Raw genomic sequence first — 12120 nt, 5'->3', positions numbered from 1 at the left:
CTGGAGAGGAAAAATACTTGGGGACATAACACCTCCACACCCCAGACCTTTCCCCTGTATTTGCACACCGGTACCTACCGTGGCCTAGACAGATCTCTGGAGGGAGAATGGAGAAAATCCTCCCTTGCTGTAGCTGTTGGTGTGCAGGTAGAACTCTTTATCCAAAGTCTGCAGAATTCTGATGCTCTGCAGCAACATGCCAGGATCAGGCTTGGGTTAATGAAGCAATGAAACCAGCACTTAGCTTCCAAATTGATTTCCATGGAGACACCTACCCAGTAACAGTGTTTGGGCTTTTTTATTCAATAAAAGTTTGAGATATAAATATTCTCCATTTGCTTAATGTTTACAGTTGTAAAATATTTTAGGATAGCCTACCCGTCACCTGTCATTCAGCATCTCTATAAATGTCGTGAAAACATCATTGTGAAATAAAAACTTCTTATTTCCAGCCCACAAACCCTATTTCCACACACTCACAAAATCAAATCAGAGACAAAAAGGGGAGAGAAGGAGCTGGGGGGACGGGGAGCGGGAGGGATACAGTACAGCAGGCGACAATGCAGTACTTGCTACACAGTAGCAAAAGAAATGGGTACAAAATTTAGTCTGCTATAATGACAAGCTTCTCAGGACATTTGTTATGGACCAGCGTTGTCCCGTGCACTTCTGAAGGACCACTTGAAATCCAAATTCATTTTCATTGTTCTCCTGCAATTCCAGGCAGCGCTTGGATTTTCGGTTCTGGATAGGACCTCCCTGTAGAGATTGGGGCAAAAAGAAAAAGAAGAAGAAAAAGAGGGGTTTGTGTTAAACACTGACCTTGTTGCATTGCTCCTGCGGGGTAACAGAAGTTATAGAACGTTCCAGTGTCCATCTACTGTGAAAACCTTTACAGTTAGAGACAAGGTAAGGATTTGCTGGATTTGGAATGAGGGTTCCTTTGTTGGAGGCTGCTTTAATCTCTGATGCAGTTTGCAATAGTCTCAATTGCCTGGTTTCCATTTCAGCAAATGGGATTTCTGGAATTGAGCTGTGTTTCTACCCATGCATTTTAACCATAAAAAAGCCAAAAGCTTTCCTGTTTGCTTGAGTTCCCTGATTTTGTGGTTCTGCTGCACTTCTGAACACCAAAATAAGGCAAAACACAGCCATGGTAGGCTGCGTAAATGATAAAATGCAAAAACTCTTTTTTCCTTGAATACTGAAATGTCTTTTATAATCTTTTCTTGCTAATTCTCAGTATTGATTCTGTTCAATTCCCAGCTTAATGCTGCCTTATTAAAGCCTTGCCTTCATTTTTGAGTTGCATCAAGCTTTAAATCTCTGCTATCACACAAAAACCTATAGACCTCAATTACAATTAAATTGTCATGCAGGTGACATAAATTACATTTCCCCCTCTTTAAATCTATTTTCAGTTGGTTCTCTCCTCCTCTCTCCTGTCTAAGGAAGGCAACAGATAATGCGTACACATCAGTGTCTGGGAGGTTTCTTCCAAGATACATGGAGATAGAGTAGAGTAAATTGCACACAGGTCTGAAAGTGGCTTTCTCTAAAAAGGACCTTGGGCTTGTGTAGAGAATCACTGGCTGAATCTGTAAATCAAAGAAAGGATTTGGTGCAGATTAGTACACCTGAAGTATGGAAGGAGCAGAAGCATTCAAATCGCTTATAGGTACGATGGGAAAAAAGAGTTTCTGTAAAAAACCCAAACTGAATACCCAATTCCATACAAAAGCCCACCACCTCATAGCTCTGTTCAAGTCTGTGTTGTACCTTGTATTATAAAGTCATTACAAAGTGGAAGGACATTGGCACAAACCCCACAGAAAGGCTGTGTGCTGTTCCCCAGCCAGGGGCAGCTTGTGCCACTCAGGGCAGGTTCTGCTTCATGCACACAGGTGGCTGAGGGTCCCCTCCTATCCCACCAGTAATGCTTAGCGAGAACCTTCTCTGAGATGGGACTTCTAAAATAGCATTTTGGACCTGGTTAATGAAATACAGAATTAGGTTTGAAAGCTCCACATTTTAAATATAGCTTTGGACAAGAGGGAAATTTCTAGAATAATCCACAAAAATTTGAAACATGTGGCTCCCATAAATCCTCCTGGTAGGCCTATGTACAGCCTTGATAAAACTCCCACTGATTACTTTACCAGACAGACAGGCTTGCAGAGGCATTTTAATACGCCTCCATAATGAAATGCTGAATGAACTGTATTTTCCCACTGCTGTGTAACTGTTATTGACATTTGTATTAATAACAGTAGTTAAATTTGGCTTCCTGGTGGGAAAATAAACTCCAAACTATCCAAAAGTAATAACACTGCATGACATACAAGAAATTTGAAGAAACTAGGATGAAAATTTTTTCAGTTCTGTATTAGATGCCATTTCTTGTCTTATCCTAGACACTCACACTTTATCCCTGCCCCTCCACTCATCTCATTCCCCCATTCCCTTTGTTACTTTGGCCTTCTGGAGATGACTGTAGTGAGGTTGATTTTTTTTTCTCCAAGTTAATTTAATGAGCTCTGAACCAGATTATTCACATGTGAAACTCTGAGGTAATGGATATTTTCTCACTGTGAAAGGAACAGTTATCCTGTTTTCTTCCAGAATAACATTTCCATCCTTGATGAAAGCTGTAGAGTGTGGTTTTCCACTGGGGAGACTCAGTGTTGCATGGCACCCAGGCTCAGCTCTCTTGGCTTAAACTGGCAGTTGGGAATTACACCTTACAAGTGTTTCTGCCTAAAGCCAAAATCAAGATGAACTTCCCTGTGTTCTCAGCTGATGCTGGAGGTGCTTGTGTCGCTGTTAGCTATGTAAAGCAGTTTTGCATCTTCCATTTATTGGTTGTCTCTCATCCGACTTCTGGTGCTTGAGACATTCTCAGCTCGGAACCTGCACTGGAAGCTGAGGAAAGTTGTCCCAGTTTGTCTTGTTAGAAAACTACCTTAGTTGGGGTCCATTATTTGCCTGATTTCTGGACTTGGGATATGACTCTGTGCATGGCACTCTTAGGCTTCTCCTGTCATTTCTAATTTACTGGCGTAAGAACAGGAACAGAATTCCCTCTCTCCATGTTTTTGTGAAGTACAGCACTTGGAGCTCTGTTAGGTAGAGGAAGGCACAGGGTTAAAACTTAAAGACTGCCATGAGGAGTTGGAATTTTTCTGCTTAATTCCCATTTGTGTCAGTGGTTAAGGGTTTCTTTCACTTGAATGGGCTGAAATGCCATGTGGATTTGGGGGTGGAGGAAGGAGGATGTTCACTGTGGAGACAACGTTTTTTCCTTTTTTCTAAATTTTGTAGAGCAGACCTAGGTGTTATAGTAAATGTGTTCATGAGAAACACTAATACAGGCAGCTACACAAACTAAGTGTAAACCATTCCTAAGGAAAAACAAAACAAACAAGCAACCAAAAAACCATATTAAAAGCCCCCTCACACTCCTTCACTCTCTCTGAAGTGCCCTCATGTAAAATCTGGCTTTTATTTAACAGAAACAAGTGAGGTGGGAGATAAAAAGCCAAGGAAGCTCTTTTTGATGTGGGGAAAGTGCTCTGCATTGGCTACTGAAAACCAGCCTGCTGAGTACATTGGAGCTGCTGTATGGAATACACAGAGACACCAAAATTAAGTAGTGGTTCATGTGTGTGAATTGAGTATTGCAGGGAGCACAGATGCTTCTAGCAAGATGTGCCTTTTTTAACCACAAAAGGGAAATGTGAAGGCTCAAGCCCTGTGAGGAGCTAAGCTGTTCTGTTTCCAAGAGATGAGAGGCCTGTGCAGAGCCACTGCCTCAGCCTTCAGAGTGGGTGCAGTGCACACTTTACTCAGAGTCATTAAGAAAATTCAATCCTCCCCAAAGAGTTAGGCCCAAACATTCTGCAAGTGTTTTGAAAGCCAGTGGCTGCACTCTGCCCCGGGGGCTCTGGTGAAATCCAGCTGTGGTGAACGTGTGAGGACGGGGCTGCAGCACAGCTGGATGAGCACTCCCAGCTCACCTGCACCGCAGCTCTTCAGGGAACTGGGCAGATCATTTAAACCCCCACAGAGCCACTTGTTCTCCTCTGCACGGGGCCTTGAATGTGTCCTACAGCAATGGCCTGGGGTGCAGCAAGGAAGAAAGGCAGGATGAGCACTGCTGGCTCTCAGATCCACAGAGACAGGGAGGAACAAGAGCAGAGCCTGGTTCAGCTCTGCCTCTGCTTTGGCTTTAGAACTGCTCTGAAGTACAGGGAGGAAGGTTTCTATACTCAATTCACACACATTACTTAAAATTTCCTGTTATTTTTCTACTTACTGTGTTTGTTTTCACCCCTTCATATGCCCAATCCAAGCCTGGGACAGTGGTACTGTCCTGTCAGCTCTGGACTGCTGACAGTGCACCTAATACAGGTTGCAAAGCCTGAACTAGTGAGCTGTGTAAGGATTAAAGCACACAAACTGAGTAAGTCCAGGAAAAAAATGAGCAGGCAGGACTGAGGCATCAAAAGCTAACACTGTCTTGTGCTCCTCTAACTGGCCTGGCCTCCAAATTCCAGCATTCCTGAATGGTTTCTGCAGTCTGTTGTCATCATTAGCATTTGGAACCCTAAAGCCAAATGCAGGCAAAGGTGCCCTTTAAGTTAATTATTTTTTTGCCTTTTTTTATAGTAAGCAGTTATCCAAACTTGTATAAAACTCTCATAATTGGATTTACTGCATGCTTGGCAAAAGGGTTTATTGTGTTACTACACTTCATGCTCACTGAAAGGAGAGATGCCCATCTGGGTTCCTTCCCCCATTCTAGGCAAGATCTCTACTTTCCAATTTAAAGGCAAAAATTGATAGCCTAGAGTAATGTCTTTAATCATGAAACATTAAACACAATTCTGTAGACTGAAAGAAGTTTCAAGAGGCATTGTGGGCAATTGAACAGAATTAGGATTAAGATCACTGATGATGAGAGACAGCTCAATGGCAGTAGGAGTCTCAAGAGGATAAATAAGCATCCAGGTCAACTCTTCTGTAAAAAATGGACTGAACGTGTCAGCACTAACAGGTTTGACTGGGAACTGCATGGTTTTTGCAAAGCAAATTGAAGCAATTCCTGTGAGAAACACAAATGCTCTCAGCTCCTGCTGGTACCCAGACACACAGAAGGCTGACTGGGTGATTTGTAAGTGTACTGTTAATGCCAACACTGTCCCAAGTCAACATCCTGGTACACAGAGTGGAAAGCAACGCTTCTGACTTCCTTCAGAGTTACTGCACTTTCTGCATTTCTACTGGATGGAAGGGGTTTCCTTCCCAGTCCTTCACTAAAGCAGAATTTATCCAGTACCATGGCATTTAAGGACACCATCTGCTGTGCCTGCAAACCCTTGCAGTACAAAGTTGTGCAAAGCAATCAGACAGTTTAGACATGCTAGTTTTTGCTGAACTGTTCTATGGGATCTTTTTTGGTTTACTGGGGGTGGTGGATGCACAGTTACCAAACCTGATCACTCTGTCAGACCCGGTCACTTGCAGAGAAGAAGGATGAGGGCTGGAGGTTGTCAGCACTACTGCAAATCAGACTGAGGCTGTTTTTAAGGACTTACTCTAAAGCGAACACTTTTCCTTTCAGAGTTTACACCTGCTTTTTGCTCATCATATTAAAGCTCCTGTTATTCTGCCTGAAAGAGAAAAAACATGCTTGCCTAAACATGGGTTTTTCAGAAAAAGGTCCTTAAAGGTTAATAAGTATATCCAGCCTCCTATCACATACACTGTATAGATCACTGCATTCTCTAGTCTATTAATTTTCTATGTGGACCTCAACCAGTGACCTCAAATATTTACATGTTCACTCTGCCTTTGAGGCAGAAACTCTAATCTTTGCTGTTGCTTTGATACATTTGAATCAAAGAATTATGGTGAGGTGTATGAGACAATCTCCACTTCAAACAGAACACTTGATCTCCTTGTGCATTTCCCAGGAATACTGGGCTACATTTTCAGTGACTCTTAGTACACCAAATTTAAACCTAAAGAAAATTACTCAAATTATACAAAAAATATATATATATTTTTTTTCCTCCGTGTGATTCACCTCTGTATGGATGTGGAAGCAATAAGAAAATGTTCACAGGAAGAAGGGAATAATTTATCCCATCCAGTAATTTATGCATTTTCAGTATTGCCCATTTCTTAGAAATATTGGCTGATGTTATTCAGTTTAGATTTTCTGCTTTTTAGCTGTATAAAGGACACAGATATATATAACATAGAGGAAATGAATTAACTTCTTCTTGAATGCAAAGAAATATGACAAATTTTCCAACTCTTTGTCTAACAGGTGTGCTGGAAGTAAAGCAGGCTCTTTAACATATCTTTTCCTGTTCAAATGTTTCATCAATTAACTTGAACTATTTTAATTCAAATATTTCTCACTGAAGTATATTGATAGCTGCCCTTACTCAAACACATGCTTCCTAATATATTTTAGATGAGTACTGTGAAAATGAGGTGCATTTAACTGCTTTTATGTATATGAAGTATCATATACAGCAGGTTCATATATTAAAAATATATTGTTATCTGTTCAGCTATTTGGATCTTTATTTAAAGGGTAGCTAAGCACATGAGAATTTTTACAAGACTCACTTAAAATCTGAATTCATTTTTCCAGTACTAAACAAAACTAATTATGATGTACAATGAAAACTTAAGTAGTGTTATAGTAGGGATCAGCCAAACCATTTCTTAAGGGAAATGTAAACTCTTTCCCTCCTCCTGCACTCAAGTTCTGTTGTCAGGTAGCCACCCAAGCACTGACATCCACTTGCTGGTACTCAGTGTGTAAATACTGTGAAACATCCTCTGACAGAGGGATCAGGCACACCATTCAACAGTTACACAGCTTCAATGTCTACATCACAATTTTGTCTCATTCCTTTCCCAAGACATCTGAGTGTTCAGGTTTTACATGATCATAAATGCTACATTTTCCTAATGCTGCACTAAATTTTTAATACTGCAGCTGTGACAAATCAAATGAAGCAGCCTCATCTGCATGTCCAGAGCAGGATTTAATAACTAGACATCTGTGCAATCATTTTCTGTTTTCTTTACTCTAGATTGGATGGTCTGATTTGCTTACTCTCTCCAGGATGTAGAAATACACTATACTGTTAATTGAGGTATTAAAATAAAAGCAATTAAACCTGGTACAAGGAAATGCAGCTTCAATCAGAGAATGTAATTGGAATAGAAAAAAAATTAGAGAGATGCGGCATAAAAATCAGAAATGGAACACGTGGATCTATACCTATCACTAACATTTCTCCACATATAAAAAAAAATATCACAGATTTCTAACAGGTTGCAGTCCTGGTAATAGCAAGATTAGGAAAATAATAACTTGGAAATAATTAAATTCAAGCCTTTACTGAAATACCAAGAAGCTCTTCAGGATATCACAGCTGGAAATGTGTTTCACTACAGAAAATTGGGATAAGACTACAAAACCAGAAGTTTTGGAGAAGAATACATTAGCCAGACTAAGATATTTTACAGAAAGTAAACATGAATTATTATTCTATCAGCAGTGGCCAGGAAATCTTCCTGACATGCTAGAAAAACACGCAGAAACAGCTATTCTAGGTCTATGATGAGATTTTTGTAATTAATTATTGAACACTGTCTCAGGGCTGGGGGGTGGCTGTGGCAGAGTGGAAAGCAGATTAAAAAGGGAATCCTTTATCCCTACATGGCCCTGATAACGATGGGAAATGCAGAACTTAGAGCTGCATGCATTGTTTGGTTTTTATGTGGCAGCAAACCCAGATGATGCTGTGTTGTGTTGATGTTCTGAGAGCCAGGGTTACCTGGCAAGCCATTTCTGAAAAGGAAGGACTGGCTTGATGCCCTGCAGCTGAGGATGCTGTGCTGGGCTTTTCTGACCACAGCTGTCCTGAGTAACCCCTACCAGCACTCAGGAAGAACTGCCTGTTTGGGAACTTGAAGGAGTAAGCTGCAGAGATGCATGCTGATGAGGGATGATTCACAGATGGGTATTTCTGATTTTATTTTCCTCATCACTAAAGGGGATGATGTTCACACTTGTCTTTTGTGTCTTCCCTTGCCCTAATCTGCCTGCTTATGCTACTGGGCAGCACTCAGAAACCTCCATATGCAGAACCCACCACATTCAGTGCTCACTGGCTACTTCGTGCTCCAGCTCTGACACTCAAGCACTAAACGAGAACTTAAGATGTGTTTCTAAACCATGTCAGCTCACAGCAACAACTGCTACATTTTATACTCCCTCTAGTACAAGAGTTGGATATAGGCAAATCCTGCATTTTAAACACTTCTGGAGTCATATCTGAGACTTAACCTATGGAAAATATCCAAAGTTAATGCTTTGCCCAATGTTTTCTGCAGGGTAATTCTTCTCTAACTAAATCCAGAATTCTTTCCTATCTTTTCATTTATTGTGCCATGCAACAGCTGCTTTTGTAGTGAAACAATACCTTGATACAACCAAGAAAAAAACAGGAGTGCTGGAGACATTTGCTTTATTTGTTTTAGTACTGCATTTTGTGAAACTCTCAGAAAAGTTACCTTTTTCATTCTGAGATTACACAAATTATTTCTGCAAACAACTCAGGCTTGATTTATCTGCTGTGATCTAGGCTGGCTTCAAGATGTTCAAAGTGTAAGCCAGAGGAAGGCAACAAAGCTGTTTTGAAGTGTGATGGACTGTTCAGATGGTGGGGAATTACAAAATACAGTAACGTGAAATAAAACCAGGACTTTGCTTAGTAGGGGAATGGACATTAGTGGGACCTGCCTTTAGTGTTCCAAAGTATGCATACCTGTGAATAGCAGTGAGGAACTGGTGAACAAAGCTTCTAAGGAAAAAATAAATGTTAGGTTAAAAATTTGCTACAGCTATGGTGATTTATCAGAGTACAGGAAACCTGTTGAATTCCCTGTCTCAGACATCAGTGCTCAGTGACTGACTAGATGTTTTTGATGGCTGAGTTAATTTTAAGAGTGCTGATAACTCTTTTTAGGCATGCTGAGATGATCATTCAGACAAACCAAGCCTCAATCTTCTCGAAGAGAGCAAATCAGGGGTCAAGAAGGAAATCCTCCTCTTGGACTTACAGTGACTTGCTGGCTCACAACAGCTCATTTCTGTGAAACAGCAAGCACTGCCCATTGCCTGGGACAGTCTTCTGGAGTAGGTAAATAATCCACTTAATTAATTTTGTGATCTGTGATGCAGCAAATTGTATATTCCTAGGTTTTGCCTTCCTATTTGGTTTTAATAAAAGTAGTATCACTGTGGTACCTAGAATTACAGAAGTGTCCTTTTAGATCACTGAGTTCAACTATTAATTCAACACTATCAATTTCATAACCAAACCAAGCCATGTCCCTAAGTGCCACTTTTAGGTGTCTTTTCAATATCCAGGAATGGGGACTGCACCACTTCCCTGGGCAGCCTATTCCCCTGCCTGACAACCCTTCCCTGATATCCAATCTAAACCTCCTCTGGCACAGCTCGAGGCCATTTCCTCTCCTCCTAGCACTGAGAAAAGATACCAACACCCACCTGGCTACAGCCTCCCCTCACAAAGAGCAATGAGGGCCCCAGGAGCCTCCTTTTCTTCTGACTATACACCCTCATGCCACCATGGCATTTTTTGAAAAATCCTCTTTGCCCAGGATTTTCTCCTGGGAAGCTGAGAAGCCTCAGGGAGGAATGAAAACAATAATTATCTGATGGCTGCTCCTGTGTTTGCTGCTTTGGAATGTGGCTTGGGCATTGTTTACCAACAGGTGAATGTTTGATTGGTTCCATGTGAATTGTTTTAATTTAATGACCAATCATGGTCCAGCTGTGTTGAGGCTCTGAGGAGTCTCAAGATTTTATTATTATTCATTCTTGTGAAGCCTTCTGATATATCCTTTCTCTTTCTTTAGTATAGTTTTAGTATAGCATTCTAGAATAGAATAGAGTAGAATAGAGTAACAGCATAGCATATCATAATAAATCAGCCCTCTGAGAACATGGAGTCAGATTTTCATCTCTCACCTCGTCCTGGGGACCCTCACAAACACCACATCCCCATCTCCCTCAGCCTCGTGCTCCAGACCTGTCACCAGCTCTGCTGCCCTTCTCTGGACACCTCCCAGCATCTCAGTGTCCTGCTGACAGTGAGGGGTCCAAACCTATTCACATTCACATCTTGCAGCTGCAGCTCATGCCTAGGAGCACCTCACTGCCTTGTTCTTTCTCTTTTTCTCTCCATGGATGAAAATATTGTTCTAATATAGCACAAGTGATGTGAAGAACACAACTTCACATTGCTATTTACCAGCCTTAGCATAGGTTATACCTAGTTACTCTTCTTCAGCCAGATAAATGAGAAACTCCTTTCAGCACAACTAGGAAACCCAAGATTTTTATATTTTTCCCAGACATGTTAATGGACTTGCAAAGGTTTATGGGGTTTAGATGAGATTATTTGTGAGAAATAACTCCCTTGGAAAACAAAAATACTGAATGATGATTTTATCTCCTTTGTGTGGGTGTTGTATTTAATTAATCTAAGTTTTCTAATCTGAATGCTTCATAAGAAGGAGGCTTAATGCATTTTAACCCAGAAACTGAACTACTTGCAAAGATTCAAACTTTCTGCTAGAAAATTACTCCAAATAGAAAACTGAACTGATACAATGAAATTTGGGTTACCACTAGCTATGGCAATAATTAACAAGTAAATTTAGCATCAGTTGGTAAGCATCAGTTGGTAACTGCCAAGCAAATCTAACATCAGTTTTTAAAACACAATATTGTATAGTAATATTTCTATTCCATATTTTTGCATGTTTTTAGCATTTACATTTGCAGTCAAGTACTGGTCAAGTTGCAGTCAAAATGGAGAAAGCCTGTATGCATTTAAATTTTTGTACTTCTCCATTCCATTCTGCATAAATGGTACTAAAAATGTTTATAGGTTTTTAGTTAGTCCATGATGAATAAAAAAGAAATATTTTAATGCACCTTTTTTAAAATTCATATTGTCATATTGAAATATGACAAGAATATTAAGTTACACATTTAGGGACCAATTTATGAGAGAAAAATGCAAATTGAAATATGAACTACAGTTTTGTCATGTCTAAGCAGAACAATGGTTCAGCTTCCTCATCCTCCAGCCATCATTCCTTCTGCTGTTATCCAGTTAGTTCAAATATGAAGTACAGGCAAGCTGGGGTAGTATTTGAGAAAAAAAATCAGCAAAGAAGACCTAAATTTAGAAATGCTGCTGATGCACGGGACCTCTACACCAACACTGAGCCATGGGGTTTGTGGAAGTGCTCTTTTATGTCTGAGGTTCAAAACTCCACACTTGGCAACACTGGTTACTTAAAAATCAGATTGCCTCACTAAAATACAGGGCTTAACCTGGTCTGTTGGCTCATTGAATGGAATAATTAGGTTCTGTTTTTCTTTATATTTCTCCTGCAGGATCCAAGTCTGAATTTCTTTTAACAGGATCACCATCCCTTTCTGTTCTGAGCTGCCAGGCAAACAGCACTGCCTAATCACACAGCTCTGTAGCAGTACAGCATGGCTTAAGCTACAGAGACATACTGAGAGTATTAGAAATACCACATTAATACAGATTCCTTGTAAATCAATGATGCTGCTTTGCCAGCCTGTGGCTCTCATAGTGGAAGAATCTGATGAAGGGGATGGGGGCCACTGTTCCCTTAGACACACAGAGCTCTGCTGAGATGAATCCCTCTTGTATGCTGGTGTCCTTGGCTAATGGATGGGATGCAAACAGGAGTGGACATCACAATTTGGCTGCTCTGTAATGGTGTTGGGCTCTGCTTCTGCATGCTGTGTGCTCAGCAAGGGGGCATCTGAAATTGGTACAGAGATCCTCTGCTTGCTCCCCAGCCCACCAGATTCATCTGGCTGTGCAGCTGCATTCCTCTGCTTCTCTGGGCTGTGGCACTGGGTAACCTAGCACTGCACTACCTTTATTTTCATTAGATAAAGGTGGGTAAGAGAAATTTAAAGGCAAAAGCCTTTAGGAGGAACGAGACGTAAAT

At 40.7% G+C, this 12120-nt stretch overlaps 1 protein-coding gene across 1 annotated transcript in view; it reads right to left on the bottom strand.

The window, feature by feature from the left end:
• Positions 1-279: 279 nt before the first annotated feature.
• The window catches only part of LOC136571103 (polypeptide N-acetylgalactosaminyltransferase 12-like), a 48980-nt gene continuing 37139 nt past the window's right edge, over positions 280-12120 (bottom strand). Inside the window, exons 9-10 of the mRNA XM_066571466.1 lie at positions 1474-1598; positions 280-759 (exon numbers count right to left, since the gene is read on the bottom strand). Coding sequence (XP_066427563.1) covers positions 642-759; positions 1474-1598 — 243 coding nt within the window. The 3' untranslated portion in view covers positions 280-641. The remainder of the gene's footprint in view (positions 760-1473; positions 1599-12120) is intronic.

The sequence above is a fragment of the Molothrus aeneus genome, unplaced genomic scaffold, assembly GCF_037042795.1.
Source record: "Molothrus aeneus isolate 106 unplaced genomic scaffold, BPBGC_Maene_1.0 scaffold_63, whole genome shotgun sequence".
Lineage (NCBI taxonomy): Eukaryota > Metazoa > Chordata > Aves > Passeriformes > Icteridae > Molothrus > Molothrus aeneus.
The sequence above is the reverse complement of the archived record's forward strand: the minus strand, read 5'-3'. Positions and strand labels throughout refer to the sequence as shown.